Source organism: Temnothorax curvispinosus, unplaced genomic scaffold (assembly GCF_003070985.1).
Source record: "Temnothorax curvispinosus isolate PA1 unplaced genomic scaffold, ASM307098v1 QBEX01010285.1, whole genome shotgun sequence".
NCBI classification, from domain to species: Eukaryota; Metazoa; Arthropoda; class Insecta; order Hymenoptera; family Formicidae; genus Temnothorax; species Temnothorax curvispinosus.
In genome coordinates, this window is record NW_020220065.1 from 521,606 (window position 1) to 542,464 (window position 20,859).

At 43.3% G+C, this 20,859-nt stretch overlaps 1 protein-coding gene across 6 annotated transcripts in view; it reads left to right on the forward strand.

Annotated features, from left to right (window-relative positions):
- The window catches only part of LOC112459981 (homeobox protein homothorax), a 376,700-nt gene that overhangs the window by 214,939 nt on the left and 140,902 nt on the right, over window positions 1-20,859 (forward strand). For all 6 annotated transcript variants that reach the window (XM_025024373.1, XM_025024374.1, XM_025024377.1 and 3 more), the window contains one exon: window positions 14,980-15,128. In XM_025024373.1, coding sequence (XP_024880141.1) covers window positions 14,980-15,128 — 149 coding nt within the window. The remainder of the gene's footprint in view (window positions 1-14,979; window positions 15,129-20,859) is intronic.

The window sequence follows — 20,859 nt, forward strand, 5'->3', positions numbered from 1 at the left end:
AGGCAACAGTTAGCTCGCCTTCTATCCTCTCCGTGTATCTTGGACACTTAAGAAATTTGCGAAATTGCAAGGCTCAATGCCCGAGGGTGCCGTTTACGGTATTCTTTAAATTCTGCCTGCGTAAAATATAAAGTATCGACATTATGTATTTATTATAATGCGACCTAGAGGCAGGCCGATCGAGCAGTCACGTTGCTCAAGAGGCCTCGAGAGAACCGCCGGTAGGAAAAGGAAGAGACTCGAGAGGGAGGGTCGGGAATAATCAATTTATCACTGCAGGTGCCTCTGCGCATTTACATACGCGACGACGTTGCAGTCGTGGTTCCGTGTTGTAGTCGTTGTTTTCGCGTTCGTGGACGCTTATGCGCGCGTGTGCGATTGAAATTGATGGTAGATGAGTTTATAGTGCTTTTTGCATATAAAAATCGATAAGAATATCGGAGTTACCATTAAAATAATCTCTTGTTACGGCATTCCGATGTTGAATATATATTTCAGGTATTAAATATCACACAAAAAATATTACACATGGCGCTAAAGATGTGCAAGTAATGGAGAGGCTCTTAAATATTATCCACAGAACGAATAATGTTACTTGAAGCGACGTTAAGACACCATGGTGACCTTGACGTCGCTTAACGGTACCTCTATAAATTCGTCTTCTTCATTAATCATGAGGAGAGAGACAGGGGTCGCGAGCCTTAAAATATCTTTTACATAATCTCCGAGTAGTAGCAGCAGCAGCAACACCGGCACGTGATGTTGACACGTGAAGGATCAACGTCCTGGATCGACGATTGGTTTGATCGCGGCGAGTCACGCTTTAAATATCTCATTCTAATTTTAATGGGGCGGGAACATTAATCGTTAACCGCGACCATCGGTAATCTGGTTCCATTGATTGGTGCTAAGGTCGCGCACTTAATCTATCTTTCTAAGTGCGCCGTAAAACCGACACTAATACGAGCGCAATCTGAGCATGCATTGATTTACGAGGTCGTACGATCGTCTGTCCACGCGCCGCGGTTCCCATCTCGAATTACGTTAATCGTCCTCGTAACCGATACTACGTTTGTTGCTCTAATACACAATATGTAAATTGCCTCGCGTTATTTCTGTTTCATACATTTTAATTTCACTTACGGTAAACCAAACATTAATTTTTTTTTTTAAATATTGTGTCGAATAGAATAAGACATCCTTGATAAATAAGTATACATTCGTTATCATTAATGCCTCGTAGATCACACTATAATGTGTCACGTAGGTCGCAATTTTCTACATTTTACGAACTTTTGTTTCGTCAAAGTGCGAATGTAGCGATGCTACGTATCGCGGTACTGAAAGCTACACGTTCTTATCCCTTCATTTCACCTTGATCGCTTCTTTTCCTTTTTTTCTCGGTGACTTCGCAGCGACAGCAACGACGGTCGGCGATAAAATAATCGTAAAGTAACGGGACGTCTCGCCCACGCGACGGGTCTTTCGTGCGACGTTACATACTCAAACACCTACTTCTTCTATCTGCATATCAGGCAACGCAACTTTTCCCTCTTCCGTCCGCCGCGCCGGTTCACTCTCATTTTGGCCTCTCGTGAGATAGCGACCGTGCTATGCGAGGCGTACTGCACACCGCCATAAGGGGTTAGCTTTACGACTGTCGATATTGCCATCGTCGTGTCGCTCTCTAGGTACGGTCTGACCTCGGAAACTTCTAGCTCTGTAAACGTATTCCCGCGACCTTACGTATGCCAGCTCATATTTACTTGCTTGCGTTATAAAAGATTCAAGCGTGTTATATTATGACATTTTTATGACAACTACTTAATTGTTACTAATATAATTTTTAATATAGTATTACATTTTTTATATAATAAGAAATATATAATATTCAAAACTTTAGAAATTTTTCAAATAAAATATTGAGAAAACAAGAGAACAGTATTCGGAAATGGAATTACAGTTGTCGTCATCGTCGTTGTCTTTGTTACAGCTGTCGCTGTTTTGTCTGTTTCAATTTCTGTCTCTTTCTCTCTTTTGCTTCATTTTTTCTACATTGCTATTTTTCTCTTTAAATCCCTTTATCTCGTCTTCCCTCGCTCACTTTGAAAGCTATTCTAAGCTGCGATCCCGCCGCTATTTTGGTTACGTTAAAAATGCATCCATCGAGTCACGTCAACGTACCCATTCGCCATCGCATCACCGACCTTTCTCATAGTCGGAGCCTAACGCTTCCACATCGATCTCTGATCTCCCAGAGATCACGAGGACAACACAACTCTCACAAGTAAAACGCCATTAAACGACCCGTTTGTACCGTCCCTTGGGGATGCTCTGGTTTGCTAATTGATGCCATTATAAATAAGATGTTTCTCGTCTCTCTTTGCTGTCATTTTATGTGCAACGAGTAAATCGCTGCATTGTGGCGATTTTAAATGCGAAGTTGTGTTTAGCGCAGCACTTTGTGATCGTAACGGGACGGGAGAATCCCCACGAAATGTGGATATCTTGTTAAAAGCGAACGAGAGAAATTCCGCGACTAATCGTGGAAGAGCAAACACTGGTTTGGTCCACTCGACTGGATTTACGAATTTTAGAGACATTATCAATTTGAATGTTGCAAACATGTATCGTTTCTTCAAATAATTTCGCGTCCTACACATTTTTAGTCGGGGTGAAGAGATGCTCCAATCAAATTCAGAGAATGGGAAAAAGATAGAATAGAAAGAAGTTAGTCGCAGCTTTGATATACGTGAGATGGAATTTGGTTTGATGGAATGTCGTTTCCATTCCAACCAATGGGCCTCCCTCGCTTCTTTCTCGACGTTTACCTCGTGCGCACTATCCTCCTCTGAGAACATGTGTGTGAGCCCGTGTTAAGACGACCCTCGCGTTTTCAGCCCACCGTCATACCAATCTCGAATGCTTAGGAATGGGCAAGTCTGTAGCCACCTAAAGCAGCCAATCGGACGGATCGCCATATCCATATGGCCTTCTCCTGTGTGATCCGTCAACGCGCATCTTATGTACTTAAAGTAGAGATGATCATAATATTCTTTTGATTTAAGAAAGCAAAGTGAATTGTTTGCTATTCACGAGTGATATGTATATTCTTGCTTTTTGCTTTCATAGAGCTTAATATATAATTTGAATTAACTTTTCTGCTTTTTTTATATAGATAACAATTTGATGTAATACAAATATTTCACAACAGAGTATCATATTAGATAAAATGTGTTCATGACATGATCAAATCATTCATACATGACTAGTCGCGTCTAATACATTTAATTGCTCCGCTATGCGATGATATTCCATCACGCTTCTTGACGGAAAAATATTTCGCTCCTTTAATCCGGCTCGGTACGGAGGGATGTAAGTCAACGGAGCACTTAAGCATGGTGCTGCGATACTCGGCACTAAATAACGCGGCGCGTCCAAAGAGAAGAGGCAAAAGGTACGGCCGCCGGCCTCGTTCTCGCCCTTTTGCCTGCTTTTGCGCCGCCGCCGTTTCTCCATTCCGTAGATGCGTGTCATGGATAAAAAGCTCCTTCCAACTTGTGGCCAACCGTTCACGCGGCCTTATCGGCAATCGGGTTACGTCGACGCGGTCGATAGCCGACATGCTCGTATAAAATATCGTAGCCGACTTTTATATCTGCGCCCAAGTTTGACACACCGCGCACCGGGGAGAAAAGATACCCCCCCATATCTGATTTTTCTTCGTGGACGCTCGCGGAAAATTGAATCTCTGTTTGCCACGATAATTCATTGTTCGTATCGGGAGCCTGGGATCTTTCGCCTCCTTCTGACCGCGAGCCAAGCGACGAACCTCAAAGTTCGTGTCGTCGATATGCGGACCGAGGGAAGTCCGATCGGTCTCTCGGTAGTCCAGTGATTGTAGAGTGCCGAATTTGTCGCCACGTGTTTTATAGCGCGACCAAATTGGCGAGAGAGGCCGCAGCCCGAAAGGGGAAGTTGTAATAAAACGGATGTGCTAAACGTGTCACTCAATGTCACTGGTAGATGCCGGGTGCCGGGTGTATTCGGGGACCGGCGACGGAGCGGGAGGATAGGCAATTCGAATCTAGTAATATCGAGCATCGGCGGGGACGGGGGGAAAGGGCAGCGTTGTTTCTCTTGGTAAAACGGAAATTGAACCACGGCGGTCACGGCAGCCGTGAATTCGCCACTCACTAGTTGCAACTGGCGCCACAAATAGAAGTTTAGACAAATAAGAACAAAGAGTGGTTATTGCTGGCATTAATGAAACGAAAGAATACGCGAATGTAATAAAATTCACGAGTGAATAAGTTAACTTGTACTTTCTTATTTTAGAAATCCTTATCGCGCCGCGTGTATTCGCTAATGTAAGATCTCGTTAAATTTACGATATTCCACGATGATATGATTGCTATTCTGATTATTCTGATTATTCTTAGCACGCACCGCTATAACCGTAATATTGTAATAAACAAGTGTAAAGTATAAAGTGAGACTTAAGGCCGGTTTTCACACGCAATGATTAGTGGCGCCAACTGACTGGCATTCATTGGCGCCAGAACCGACTAGCAAACTCACAAGTATTTACACAGTGATTGGCGTATACTATGAAAAATATTTAACATTTATTAAACACACAGTAAATGACAGCAAGCATATAGCCTCCAAATTTGAGGTTATATGCTTTGGCCAACAACCGCCAGTAAACGCCACATTACTAGCGCCAGTTTGTATCAAGTGTTTACACTTGCATTTTTACTGGCGTTAGTCGACTGGCGCGGCCTGGCGCCACCAATCATTGCGTGTGAAAACCGGCCTTTACATACAAGTTAAAGAGACTCGCTTTTTTTTCCATAAAAATCTGAATCTGCTTGAAAAATCTTTCACGTAAATCGTGGGCCGAACGATTCTTCCGCGTCATTCTAACATTGCTGCTCCGGGAATGGGTATCAGGCAAAAGTCAGAGCGCGCTATCGATCAAACGAACCAGTCGCCCGATCCCTCCGCTCCGTCCGTGCCCCAAACGAATTCCAGTTGATCCAGCTAAGCGCTGTCCTAATATCGTCCGGTCGATTCTACGAGCGGATCTCTCTCCCGCGCTCGTTTTCGGGGATCGTAATGGCGAAGTGCCGAAACGGTTGCCTTCGGTAAAACGGACGGGAGCGAAGGAGAGAACGAGAGAGCGGACCGGTCGAGCGACGCTGACGGGCCGGCATGAATAATGTCGACTCATTATTCTTTCGGGGGATTTATCAGGTCGGAGTACCGATAACGCGCTCTTTTCGTTCGGTCGTTCCGCCGGTGAAGATGCATCCGGAGATAGCTATGCATTTATGCGCGTTGGTGGAGGATGAAGATCGGAGGGAGGGTTTATATTTCTTCTCTTTCCTCCTCTCTCGCCTCTTTCTCGTCGCGCGCGCACAAAGTTCTCTATTCTTCTCCGCTTCTCCATTCTCGAATCCTTTACATCGTCTGGCACTATCCCCGTGCTCTTTCCATCGTCGATTTCCACCCTTTCCTCCTTCCTCGCATCGAATCCACCTCGATGCCTTCGGCACCCTGTGTATATCGCTGGAGGAGACCGTATTATAGTTAGGAGAATCTCAGTTCGGTTTCTGCGGGGCGCTAACAAGACGAGCCTGCGGGCCAGTCGCGTGAGTTATAGGCCTTCATGCGCACTACACACACGTATACCCGTATACACTTTAAAGCACGCGTGTGATTATGTGTACGTGCATGTGCATGTGCACGTCGACGGACAAACATAGCGCAATATCGCAGCCCCATCTCGTTGGAATAGAATATAGAGTGCATAGCGAAGCTGTCGCCAGTTTTCTGGCTCATTACTGGCCACCGGTGCTCATTTCTCTCGAGCAAGCAGAAATTGGTTCACGTCTCTTTGCTTACTGCATACGCAAATATACGTTATGTACTAGAGCTCGAATCAACTGATTACAGTGTTGACAGTTTGCAGACAATTATATTTATCAAATCGTTCAGATACAAAGTCTCGATAAGTTCGAAATAAAAATTAGAAAATTCGAAGAAACGCAATTACGTAATGCAATTATATATTATCTTTACTTATGCTAGATATCGCGGGGCAAGGGTCTTACCCAAGAAAGAGTTCATCGACCGGATAGTTCCGATCGGTTTATAATTATCACTTGAGTAGCGAGGGAAAGAGGGGGTGGAGATATGGAAATAAACGAGTGTTAACGCATCACGGCGCATGACGAGAAGTTTAAACGGCGTCGGGACGCCGCACATGGTGACAAAAAGTAAAACTCAGGGACGCCGCAGTCAAGTTTGCTGGCGCGAGGAGAGATCTCCGCCGTGGTTTACTAATCCCAGGACGAAAGCCGATATGTTCTCGTTCGGGACACGTGCTCGTCACATGTCCCGAAAGCTATCCGCGCTTGTCAACAGAGACGAAGGCGACGACGACGACGGAGACGACGAGGACACGCGTCGAGCGTCGGGAATGTCGTCGACGGTGCATCCACCGACGGCACGTTTCCATTAGCGCTTTTATTTGCGTGGGTTACAGCTGGTCGAACGACCGATTTTACTGCGGCCTTTTCTCCGAGATAACGTGCTTACCGAACGATCGCTCAAGGGGACCGCGCGGAAGTTTACGTAAACATGAGGCGTCACGGAGATTCCGGAATCCCCGCGCGCGAATTACCTGTTAATTGCGCTGCCCGTCGTTCACATCAACAGGAAGCCGAGAATATCACTGGGAGGATTTGGAACTGTAAAACACGTGGCCAGCACTTTATCCGTTCGCCAAAATCGCGCATGAATACGATTTATTAATTCAACCAACAATGATTTTACGATAAATTGGAAAGACGAAAAATTTTAAATGCGTTAAAGGATATTAAAAGCTTGTAGTACTGCGATGATAGAAGCATGTTATTATATAACATAATTTCGTGCGCGAGCGATTGTATCTGTGTGTGAATAATATATCAAACATGATAGGGGAACTGAATAGATTGTTAGAATCCTCCGCAAGTAATGATAGCGATAAATAAGTAAGTGAAAGATTAACCTCGCATTTTGTATGATTATTTATCTAATACTTCGCTCACTTTCAGTTGAAACACTCGTTTATATTTCAATCTTGAACATAATTTATATCAAACAAAAAAAGGAAGAATGACCTCTGATCTTCGTTATCACATGGCGAATATTTTGGTCATCGCGTACGACGTTGCGCGTTAATAATTTTCACCGGTAGACCAAATTAAGACGGAGTCTCACGTCCTACCGGTAATTATCACAGTAACAGCACCGTTGCTAGTAACAGCACATCACCGAAGCCGCAGCACGGTCCCGTGGCATTAATTAGTACAATCTTCGTACGTGCTCCGTTGGCAACGTTGCCTCGGAGATATCGTGTGGCTTTATCTATTTGTCTGCGCTTCTCGCACTATCCAACGGAGCATATTTCCTCCTCCGTTTTGATCAACGCAATTGCGCGAGGGTACGTAAAAATGTTAAAACGTAAAAAGGGCGATTGAATTTGTTGTTATTTAATTGCAGCACGCTAAAAATATTACTTGCCGAAGCTACAGTTTTTGGCTGACAGAACAAACATGAAGTGTTACAAAAAGATATAGCGTGTAGATGTAATGACATCCAGCACCTGTCACTATCAGCGTGCCGTGCCAAAATTCTGCTCTGTTCCATGTCCCTCGCGCGCGTTCCGTAATCCTCGTGACAGTTTATCTTCCGCTGTCCATTCGCCCATAAATCCGACGAAGCGTCTACTTATGTTTTCCCGTCCCGCGGGTCCCCTGAAAAAGGCGGTCCGTGAATTAATGCGGACGCTTGGAACCGCGGATACAAATCGGCGATTTATCACGTAGATTGTTATCGAGCGTCGTGGAGTGTCGCGGATCCTCGCGAAACCGGTAGCCGCCGGCACGTTCGATGAATCCCAATGCGTTATTTCCTTCCTCGGACTTCCTAGCGCCCCTCGTAGCGCGTTTCTTCGGTTATGTGTGTCTCGCGGCTCTCGATACACGCGCGTAATTGATACAACCCATATACGCGCGAAGGCGCAGCTATGATTTCCTTCGCTACGGTCGCGCCACGCTGTGTCCGATCGATCTGTATTCATAGGTCGTACGGCATAAAATACACTCGGCATATCCATGAATCAGATAACTGTCACAGTTGCTCCACCGATGTCTCAATCAACCGCGTTCGGTTCTTTCGCTCTCGCGCGCGGGCGCCGCGATCTACTCCGCTCGTATTTACTCCTCCATTCGCCCATTACTTTTTTCGCCTTTATTCGCCTCTCTCTTTTCTGCCTGACGCGCTTTATTTATCGTCATAATCCCGCAATGCGCGCCTAGCTTCTCACCCACGGAGCTTCGGTGACTCCGGCTCGCGCGCTTCGTATTTTTCTCTCGCGGAGATCGACGAAAAGAGAATGAAAACTTACACGCTGGTAAAGAGAACGAGACCGTGGTTACCGAGCACGCCGTGCGAAGGGAAATTCCGTTCTCGATCGGCGTCGAGTTCTTTTTCCGTCGGTGCTGTTTTTAACGAGTTTATATCTCGCTTCGTCAGATAAATCGGCAGAGCCTTTGGCGGCGGTCGTTGACAAACGACACGCCCGAGCGACGGAATGATTGCTTCTATATCGAACATTTTCGTCGCTCGCGATTCTTTGCTCGTTTCTGTATAAGCGATCGAAAGAATTAGAATCTGAGACCGCCGCGCCGCCGCTCCCGTTTCACGACGTCTTTGGGCGACATTCCTGAAACTCCGAACTCTATCATAACAATAATATCTGAAGTGAACGGAATGAAAGGCGATGCTTTTAGACGGAGAACGAAACGAAGGAGAGACCGAAATTCCATCCGTTAATCCGCATAGCTCCAACATCTCTCTGGCCGTTTCTTCGTCCCTTCGTCTCATATTCCCGGTTCGTGGCGATAGGCAGATATTTCGGTCTCTTCCCTCTTCGTTCCGCGATACGCCAACGTGTCGTGCGTCATTGGGATTACAGAAATTCAAGAGATTCTAAATTTCTTTTTATCTTATATAAATCGATGAATCTGTTGCTTTATAATTCATAAAAACTTCTGGATCTTGATCTCTCTCTCGGTGTATATAATACATTGCTATTATAAAAGTTACAATGCTTTAGCGGTAATTTTAATGAAGAGCTTATCATAACTTTCCTTAATAGGACAAAAACTGATTTTGTCAAAAGATTAAGTTTGTTATTAATCGGTGGAAAAGCGTCAATAATGTTTGGGATAACTCAGCCATTTCATTTATCTTTTTTTATAGGTAGGGGATATATAATAATTAAAGTAGATATAGGAGGTGAAAAATTTGTCAACTTTATCCTAAATTGCTTGTCAATGTACACGTGGTTCAAGATGCGCGCAAAAGCGACGCATTAAATTATGTGCGTCGCGCGGCTCATTTGTAAGACAAACTTCCACAAAGTGCGCTTCACACCGACCAGCCTCGCGAGATGCAACCGTCTCCTTGCCGACGCCGCCATCGTCTTCTGAGAGAGAGTTCCCCATCGCGCCTCATCTCTTCCACAATCGCCGATTAATCTCCCGGTTAAGCAGATTCCCGGATTAAGCGGCGCTCCCGTATGCGTCACGCAGATGCGCGGATACGTGCGCTCCGTGAAATCGTCCGCGACGATCCTCTCGCGTGCGCGACATGACGCGGCAAGGAACACCGGCGAGCCACATTTCATCGTCAAAAATAGTCTGAGAATCGTGAAAGAGGGAGAGAGAGAGAGAGAGAGAGACTTGCACTCCTCGCGCGCGGTTGTGCGTCGTACGAGTCTGCCGCGGAACTCTCGGATCAACTCCGAGCCAGAAGAGCCGGCGTGTTTTGGTGCAACGACCTTTCTCGCGATTTTCAGAGGCGTAAAATGAGCACCTCGCTGCCGAAAAGACGATTCAATGTAGCGCTTTGTCTACCGCTGAGCGAACTGATATCACTTCTTCTTCTGAGGAGCGATCGATAATCTTGGCGATGTTATCTCGTAGCCTACAAAACTTCGCTTCGACGTCGTAAAGCCTGAAGCTACGATTATGGCGCGTCGTCTTCGTGACCGCGAAACGCGATACTCGAAGAGGCGTATACGATGTCCCACCTTTTTCTGGTTTTCTTTTTTTTTCCTCGCCCCTTCGCCCGACGGCCTTTTTTACGCACGTGGCATAGTCGACGCGACAACAAATAAATGTCTTAGTATCCGGTGCGCGTTCTCTACCTACACGTTTATGCCGGGAGGGTCGCGCACTTTCGAGCTCGCATCTAAAGTCGTAGAAGCCACGCGAAGAGAAGTTTGAAGCGGATTCGCGTAGTTGGAAGAAGCGGTGAATGAGGAAGGGTGTGAAAGGGAAAGGCGAGAACGAAAAGACAAGAAAGCGAGAGGGAAGGACGGGAGGGAGGGGGATAGACAAGAGGGGGAGGGGAGGAGAAAGAGAAAGAGACGAGTGCAATCCTCGTTTCGACGGGATGGGAATAAGGAGCAGTTTATTTTCGGCGGCCATATGTGCTGGTTATTTCGACAGTTTGCGCGGCCATCCTAAATAGAGGCTGCGGTCTCGTCTTCGAGGAAGATGTTCTCGGGCTTGACGTTCTATCTCAATGTGATCGTCGGCATCGATTTCCCTGGAGATTCCAAACGTTTTGGAATTTAATGAATTATGTAATTTTATAATACATACATGAATTATTAACATTATAAATTGTGGTATAAGGAAATATAGATTATATACACAGAGATAACGAACCCGATAAATCTAGCGATGGCTATAAATTCGATCGTGTATATTTCATCTTCCGAATTAATATTTCTGCTTAAAACGAGATCGGACTGATTGCCGCTGTCATCGCGATACATTTTTAACGAAAAATCGTATTTCGAGAATGGGGTGCGCGATAAAGATTGACTCTCTCGAAATAGATTATCGCCGGCGTGTGAGGTTTCACCCATTCTCCATTCGCTAAGTATAGCTGCGACAGGTCGGGAGAAAGAAACCGGGCACGCCGTTCCAGGCATTCGCGCGTTGGTCGGAAGCGCTATTGGACGGAGAGCTAGCAGACGAGCGTAAGAGAGGGCAAGCACGGGCATGGGGATGGCATAAACATATAATTGGCCGCACTTAAATCTCTATAACATGGTAGTAAAAATGCGCGGTACGCCGCGTAAATCAACACGCAGACGATATGGCTTCTACCCCCGTTGCCGCCGCCGTCGTCGTTGACGTCCGCGCCGCCAAGAGCGTCCTCGTAAACGTATCGTACAGGGTACGCAAGTACACGTGTGAATGAACGCGCACTCACGTGTACGTATTTACCGGCAGATTTTTGTACCACTGTTGACGTTGTATACTTTGTTAGATTGAAGATAATTCACTTGTCGATATACCATCATCACATGCGAGATGTGTGGGTGGCCGCTGTCAATTTTTAGAGTGGATGTAATGCGTGCATGTATGATAGAAATATTCATATGTAAATAATTTTATTAACAAGTGACAAGTAAAAAAGGAGCTTTTAGAGTACAATGTGGTTGAATATGTAAGTTAATGTTATATCCAAGTAAACTTGGATTTTCTCGCGAAAAATTACACTATTTTTATAGACCACCAAAATTTTGAAGATATTTCACGCCGGACTTATTTCTCGCCGGAGAACGTGAGATCATTTTGATTTAATTGTTATCGCATCACTAAAGACGGCTCAAAACATAGCCGAAACGTCTGATGTATTTTTATGTATTTTATTATTATTAAGTTGTTAAAGATCGATATAACATTAACTTACGCACTGTCAACCGTTGTTTGTACTCTGAAAGCCCTCTTTTTACTTGTCACTTGTTAATTTTATTATCGAGAGTCCCTTGTTATTTTATCCCATTTATTATAAATAATTGTATTCCTTAATGAACAATCATGATTGAAAGTCACAATTTCTCATTGCGAAAAGCAAAAGTAATTTCTATCAATTTCCCGAAGGTATATTAAATAAACGAAAAAAATGTATTTCAATTATATCGGAACATTAAAATGTTTCAAATCTTATTTAAAAATAAGGATATTACTAGATTCTATCTACACGAAGTTCATGAACAGGCTTACTAGGCCGGACGTCCTCAAGCGTGGGTTGTCGATCACGATCCTGATCTCATGACGCGCGCTCGATTACAACGACGAGAAACGACATTACATTATCGATGACAGCTTGTGGGCGGATGATCGTGCGTGAAATACCAGTGCAGCTGGATTACATATGTACATCAATGTATCGGAGAGTATCTAAAGTCAAATAAGATTTTAACGACCTGTCATGGAAAACCACATTATACATTTTGAATGAATTATCGCAATCATGACGTAATATTTTTCTAATGCGGTTTTGCAGACATCTCTCGTGTGCTGTGGCGATAAATTTCAATATTTTCCAACGTTTCACACGTGGAATTTATTACACAGTTTTTCTGTAATTTTTCATTTACCGTCTGATTCTTTCAAGATAGAAATCAATTGATTGTATTAATTGTATTATGTATTTGTAATTACGAGAATGAATTAATCGTGCTAGGAATTATTGTGCGATTAAAAAGGATTCAGTCTGAATTGCCGAGCGTGATGAACAATACTCTGACGAAGGAGACCATTTTCTTCTGCCGGGACACCGATAAGTCGTCGCCGTACGGTGCCGCACGGCACAGCACGGTACGACCGGTACGCTACATTAACCCGATTCAGCGAGTAAATTAACTGCAATCAGAGGGACGTTCCCGTTAGCCATTCTGTTATTTCGCTAGCCACCCGCCGCTTCTATGAGCTCGCGGGCCGCCCTATTCGACTTTGCGGACACGCCATTAACGGGCTTCTGAGTCGAAGAGAGGGTGAACGTCTAACGTCGTTTTTGTCGTACGCGCAACGACTGCCGCCAATGGATCTAATGCTCCGGACTGGAAAACAAACTTGGTCAATGAGAAAAAGAAGCCAGCGTAATCGCCGATTTTCGTGAAACTAATCAATTGGATTCATAACGCGTAGCTCAGCGTCTTAACATCGCTGAATCATTGCTTTATTTTCAGTAATTCCGAGATATCTCGTGCTATAAAGTTTTTCAATTACAAATTACAGTTACAATTTTTTTTATGTAGCATTAAAATTTTCGTCAATAACTGACAATTTTCCTGGAAAATTGCGTTTCGTAGAATTTGTCGGCTCATCGGAACGAATCGCGTCACGACACGATAAATATCCATCACGCCGAATCGCAGTGCCGAGGTGCCTTTTCTCGTTTTCTCTCCCTCGGAGCGTTTCAAGAAAGCGGCACACGCGAGAATACGTCGTACGTGGCACCAATTTCCATCGATCTCCCGCCGTTCCGGTCCGTCCGCTCTTACGACGGACAAATTTTTCGTTTTGCCTGCCCGCCGTCGATCCTCCCCTTGTCCGATGACGGTCCGCTCGACGAATTCAAAGTTAATCTCAGGCACGAGACCGTTCTTTGGCGAGCGAGAGAGGGGTGAGTTGGCAGCGCCCCCGGGCGACCTGTCATCGTGAACCCCCTGGGAGCGCCAGGCTCACCCTGATCTCTCTGTTACGATAGAACCTTGGGAATCGGGGCCTTGGGCATTACGATAAGGCTCGGTCATTTATAATCCGCTGGCGTAAGTAGCCTTCTCTACTGCTCCTTTCTGGCTGATTGCAAGGAGAAAGAATAAAAGGAACCTCGAACTTCCGGCACCCAGGCTTGTCGGGAGATTGATTCGTCGGAACATCGCGAAAATTTCGATGAAATTGCATTTTATTCCATAATCACCTCTAAATTTATGTCACAGTAACGGTCAGCAGTATTATTACGATTGTGATCAGTAATATTGCATTTTGCGAGATAAAAATTTATGACTATAAAATATCTCTAATTTTTTGGGATATATATTAAAAATCAATACATACATTCAATATATGTATATATATACAAAATGTAACGCATTTTACAATATATAGACGGAAAGAACGGTTCTGCTGAAATCTAAAAATTTAGCTAGATACAGATCTGAAACTAATTTTGTTGCACCATCAAAATAAATATAGTAGGTCGCTGAAGTATGATGATAAGCTATAAAAAATTTTGACATTTTAGCAATTAGTTTGAGTGTTCTATATAATTATTTCGATGTTGCAACAAAATTATTTTCACATCTGTATCTAGCTAGTATTTTTAGATACTTGAGAAAAACTGTTCTTTCCGTGTAGTAAATAAAAATATGTAGCTCGATTCCTTTGTGCGATGTACGTATCGTTTGATAATATGAAAATATGACATTAGAGCTTCTGGAAAGCATAACCAAAAGCGTCTTAATATCTCTCATTACTGTCCCGGTTTTTGAGTCCCCAGTGACTGTGCAATTAAAAAGCTAAGATTGATAAATGACGGAGAATTAATGCACGCGCGGGTGGAGAAGAGGCGAAATGGGATGGCGAAGAGGCAGGGGTACGCGGTTGAGCCGGGAACGAAGCGTGTATACGGGGTTCTCGGGGTCGAAGGGGGCCGGGTGATTGCGGGTGGCTTAATGGTGTTTGTATGCATGGGAACCAGCCCTAGGGTCGAGGTAGTTATCGCCCACCAGGGTATGGACCGAAAATCGGAGCGCAGTTTAAACGCGTTGGGAATTCTGCTTCGACGTGCGAGATATCTCGCGATTTAATCGCGAACTAAAATTGATTTTTTTTTATTTATCATATTTTAAACAATCAGGCAAATTGATCTAGCATATATTTTATTAATAACATGACAACCCTTTATTATGTAAAACAATTTTAAAAATACGTGATAATATATTTGTCCCTCATCAATAAATAGACATGAAATAAAGGACCGGCAATTGCCATAAATTCGAATTAATTACTGAGACGGCACGTGATGACCTTGGCTCTCTTCTTACTGTTGCAGGTGACGCGAGTAACGCGAGTATCGGTAGCGGCGAGGGCACGGGCGAGGAAGATGACGATTCGTCAGGAAAGAAAAACCAAAAGAAACGGGGTATCTTTCCTAAGGTTGCGACGAACATCCTCAGGGCGTGGCTCTTTCAACATCTTACGGTAAGTGCCCTCTTCTTCATAAAGCACGTTGACGACGTTCTCTGTTTTCGAAAGATATTAAGCGGCGCGACAACGCCGCCGCAGAAACAGAGTGCCACTCGTCACTTTTATTCGCGAATGTCTTTTCGCGTATATGTATTATTTAAATAAGAAGAAAAACCGTCGTTGACATGTTTGTCGATTTAAAATCCTGAAATATTTTAAAATCGCAATTCGTTTCAATGCAAATACTAAGCTATGCACTTAGTGCATCTAAAAATTGCTTTTCTTATCGATAGCGACTTGTAAGTCTTGTACAGCTTTCGTTGCTTATTCTTTTGACACATTTATATTTTTATGAATTGTACATTGAGTCTGATAGAATTTCTTGAGCGTTATGCTTTCGGGAAAATTTTGTGTCTCTCGTTACTTCAAAAATCTGCGGGCAATTAACAAAAAGCGCGTACTCCGTCGAACGAAGAGGGACGGTTAAAAAATGGGAGAAAGAGAAACGCGCGACGGGAGAGAGACTAATCTCGTAATGTCGAGATAAGGAACGATCCGTAGCACGGTGGTAGTGGTGGCTTTCGATTCTACTGGGGCCCCGAGTATCTAATGATTCACGGGTAATCTGAGCCGCAAAAAGCGCAACGCGATTAAGGGGGAGAACGCCAGCCGAACCTCGGCGTCGGCGTCGGCTGCAACCGCCGCAGTTGCGTAACGTTGCACGGCTATTCCAAGCGCAATACATTGTTCCTCACACTGCACAAGTTTCTCTCTCGCTCTCACTCTCATATTCCGGACACCCCATAGATTTCGGGTGTGATCAGGTTACCTTGCGAGAGCGGTAATCATATTGCAGCTCGGTTAATGCCATTACCGCACTGGGGGAGGTTGGCAGCTACCCTCGAAATCACCCTGCAGCCACCTACCGTCCCTCCCCTGTCCTCACCACTCCCCGTTTCCCTGTACTGTATCGCGGCTTCAACAACCCCCCTAACAACGTGTATTGGATATGACGTCGGGGATAGTGGGTTCATGGTTTAATGCATATACGCTGTTTGCAGGATGACGATACCGCACTCGCTCGTAGAAAGACGAGCCCGCGGTCGACGCTCCTCTTGCTTCTTGGTTAATCGCGTCGTCGAGAGCTCTCTCGCGAATGTTAACGACCTCATACGCGGTGCCCAAGTTAAAAGGATTTTAATGTAAAGCGACGATGCATCGGGACTCGATGTGCCATCCCTCCGACGACTGAGTTTCGATGTCTGTCGATTCGTTCAAAGTTTGTTTCGATGTACATTGGAAGCGCGGGGAGTTTTAGTCGACATATGCGCGCTAATTCTTGATGTGCTTCACGTTCTAAATACTCATACATGTCTATCAATACGACTACATTTTTGTTTTAACAGTCCTTTACGTAATGCGCTCTGAATTATTTATGCAAAAATATAATTTTGGACAGTATTTTTTTTTTTTATATATACGCAATTAAATCTCGCAAAGTAAAAGTATAGCAAAATATGAATTTGTATTTTTCTTTACTTTGCACATTTATTGAATTATCATAAAAGAGATAAAAGTACGTTTGTTATAAATAATATAAATGATTAAAAACATCGTATCCAAGATACATGAAATTCGTCTGCGAGCGATTATGCGGTGCCATCCGCCAGAAATTACGGAGGTTTTTCGCGACAGTCGTCTCGGGAAGCGCCGCATTCGTCTCGGCGTTATTACGAGCGATTAAGCGACTATATTGCGTCCCGGAATTCATTCGGGGGCGGGGGGGAGGGAGAGGATGCACTGGATACATATTACACCTTAAAAGAGTAACTGGCATGAACACGAACTCGTGTATTTACTCGAGTGCCAAGGTCTTTAAGCGCTCCTTCCGACATTTCATCTTTTTTCATCGGACAAATTATGATCTTACGATTTCCCCGTAATGTTCTAATTTTCTGCGCTTTTTTCTGCATCGGCGGTGCGCTTATCTTAACAATTTCGAGAGGTGGATGACCCACAATTTTGGCGCGAATTAAATATATATCATGCGATATATCAACCACGTTGAACCGAGAACTCGATAAACGGAAAATTATGACACCCCATGAAGTTCCTCGGACGATGTTTGCGGAGTCGAGGCAAGTCGAAGGTATCCGCCATAAATTCATTGTGTTCAATGCGAATATGCCGATCGTCGCTCATTCCGTTTCCATCGCTATATAGAAGCAACGCCGTCGGGAATTCCAGGTCGTGTTCAGCCATCGGCTGCCATCGTTTAAGCTTAGCTGGTTAAACATTTGGAATCGCGACATCTCTCGCGCCAAGGAATTCGTTGGGGCGCGCCAATGGTCTATCCCGTTTCGTAGCAGCTAGTCCCGCATTGACGCGGTAGACGGGAAGCAGTCGAGCGCGCCGCGGTACGCTTGAATAGACATAGTTTATGTATACACATAGTTTAGATAGATGGGGAGGGAGCGACTGAGGGAAATAAGTAGCGCTCAATGGAAAAGCGAATACCGAATAGGCCGAGCATTGCGTTAAAACGTGATAAGTGTGTATAACGGGGAGGTGAAGCGAAGGAAGGATGAAGGAAGATAAATATATCGGAATAAAATTGCGAGGGAGATTGGGTGTATTAGAAGAAGACGTAGGAAATTATAATAATAATTTGCAATATAATTTCGATACTATATTGTACAGAAAGATACGAATGTTGCAAGCAAAGAGGGATAGAATGTAGATAGCGATCTCTCGTCTATTCAATGCATACTCTGATGTGAATTGGAGATTTGAGTGGAATGAATAAGGACAAGTGAACATGTTTAAATGCAACGTTTAATATTTTATAAAATACGGTTTTTTAATGAAAGAAATACACAGTTGACTGAGCGTAGTCGTTTTTAATTTAGATTATCTGTAATATAAGAAGAAACTAATATTGCTTGATTTTTTTTTAAACATCATGTACTTCTTTATTTTTTATTATAGTATATCCACATGTTCAAGCGCACTTGAGCGCAGTAGTAATTATTAGTTGGCTATTAAGCAACTTGCATGAGAAAATAGATGCAATTTGCCGAGAAAATTAAGTACAAGCACTTACACTCTAAGCAAGTGTGTCTGGAATCATAATTTGTACAGATTAATCTTAAAGATAAGCGGCATGAAAAATCGGGTTCTTACACTGACATTGTCATATACTTTTAATGAAAGAGAGAGAGGGAGAGAGAGAGAGAGAGAGAGAGAGAGAGAGAGAGAGAGAGAGAGAGAGAGAGACTGGTGTTTGTGTTATTATTCTATGGCGAATAAGGATATATAAGAAAAAAAAAAATAGTATGGTTCAAACAATCGATGTATCGCGCAAAACGGACTTGGTGTATACGGCGCCGGAGTGCAACTGGAGATTAATGGAATTTCCTAAAAGCAAGTTTATGTATTCGTTGGCGCAGATCCCCACACGAGCTCGCATGTTTTGCTGCGTTACGCTGACTCGGCGATATTTTCGAAAATCGCGACGCTTGCCAATGCTCGATAAAAGTTTCGTACGGCACGAACGTCCGGCGCGGTTTGCTGTCTTCTTTTTTCATCGGATTGTTTATCGCCGCGTATGAATAATGTAATAGAAGTTAAGTGCATCGAGTCTCCTGAGAGGAAGTCGATGGTGATCCCACTCTCGTTATAAGTACCGTTTCATGCGTTCGCGAGGAGACACGGATCTTTCTCCCGTCCTTCTCTCACTTTGTATAGTGCCCATTCGGATCTTCTTTCTCTCTCTTTCTCTTTCTCTTTCTCTTTCTCTCTCGCTTTTGCTCTTGCTCTCTCCGGTTGTCATTTTGAAAGCCATCCGCCGACCTCCCCTCGCTGTCAGTCCGACCATACATACGTCCGTCCGTACAACCGGCGCACCAACCAACTCTGCGACCCTCCCTAAGTTTAATTAGACGGAAGAGGAGCATACATCATGGTCGACTCCGTGTCCCGACCTTCCTCGGGCGGCGGAGTTGGGCTTTCCAGAATTGTGGCTACCGACCTAGTACTTCTCTCCTCGTCGTTCCTTCTCATATATACTTTCGATGTTATATATGGTATTATAGGTATCTCTGGATATAGAATTTATAACATGTCTTGTTGCCTCCGAAAGAAATTGAAATTTTTACTACTGGGTTAATTTGAAATTTAAATTGCAAACTCAAATACAGAACGTATCATATATTTCAATTTAATTATTTTTAATATTTGATAAAAAATGATACATATTAGATTAATTAATTTTACACTGTTCATTAAATAATTGTATTATGTGATAAGAATCTTTTAATCAAAATTTTTGAATTTTTAAATCTTTTTTTATCTAACTGTGGATATTATTGTCAGTTTTTAAATATTCTAAATTTTTAACTTCTATATACTGAATTCAACATAATAAATATTAGTTAAGAGACGTATGCAAATTAGAGAATGCAGAGGTAAAATGGAGAAATAGAAGAGGGAAATAAGATCGAAGGTAGAATCCACATATATAATCCATTTTAATTTACCTGGGACATATCCATCTAATTTGCAGTTTCCTGCAACTTTGCTTCTTCCACTTGGTCGTTCCTTTTGTTTTTCAATTTTCTATCTCCATTTTATTCCACTGTTTTACTATCTTTGTTGTCATTTCCACTATCCTTTTGCTTGCCGGCCATAACTTCATTCGCACACCGTTATATCAATGGGAACATTCTATGAAATTATATTTGCCAACTCGCTACTTTATGGCACTTTGTTCCACTGAATGTTGTCCACAATCGTTTTTCTTAAGCAAAAACTCATTGGATACGCGTATTAAATTGAAAATGTGAAGCAATGAATTCGGTTCGATTTTCAAATGTATTCGAATTCATGAATATATTACATCTCCTACTTTTAAATATCTTGAAAAATTATTGAAATGTCTCTAAGAATATAAATTATTATGTCAAAATATAAAATAAAATTAAAGTTTATATTTAAAAATATTTTTGCACACAGTCAATTGACAGTTGTATGATTATATTATTTGGACTGTAGTAATATTAAATGAACAGAACGTTAAAAACATAAGTTATCAAAGTGTGAATAAATATCAAAGATACACCTGGCGTTACAAGAACAGATACATATTGTCTCTGCAGTTTCTACGTTGTCGTAATAGGAGAACGGAGTGCAGTCGAGGCAATCAATAAGCTATCTAAGATAGGTAAGGCCAGCGTGCTGCAAGCCGCAAACCAGCAATGCCATTACCTGCATGCGGTAGAGTCTTACAGACCGAAACGTTAACATCTTTCCATCGAGATCGATAATGAAACGCGCTTCATTTGCTGCTCGCACGCCGGCACAGTAATATATCTTGATACGATCTTTAATTCATCCATATCGCCATCAAGGTATGATGCAACACAGGACGTACGTCTAATACTTTATGGCGCGATAAAGCTAGCGGGTAGTTCGTACGGATCTTATTTCTATGCGTTTGTCTGCTCAAAGAAATAGCCGACATTGTGCGATTATAAATTATTTTTGCCAGATAAGACATTGTCGAGCGTCATTAAATATTACAAAAGTTACGTGTACTTCGTTTTAGAATATTGTATTCTGTTAAAACAATGTGGGCCGTAGTTAGATATCGAAACAACTAACTTGTCGTGGGCGTCAGATCACAGCTGAGCGCCACTGCCAGCAGTAGTCTCCGGACGTGTCGGTTTTCGCGAAACGACGGCCGCAA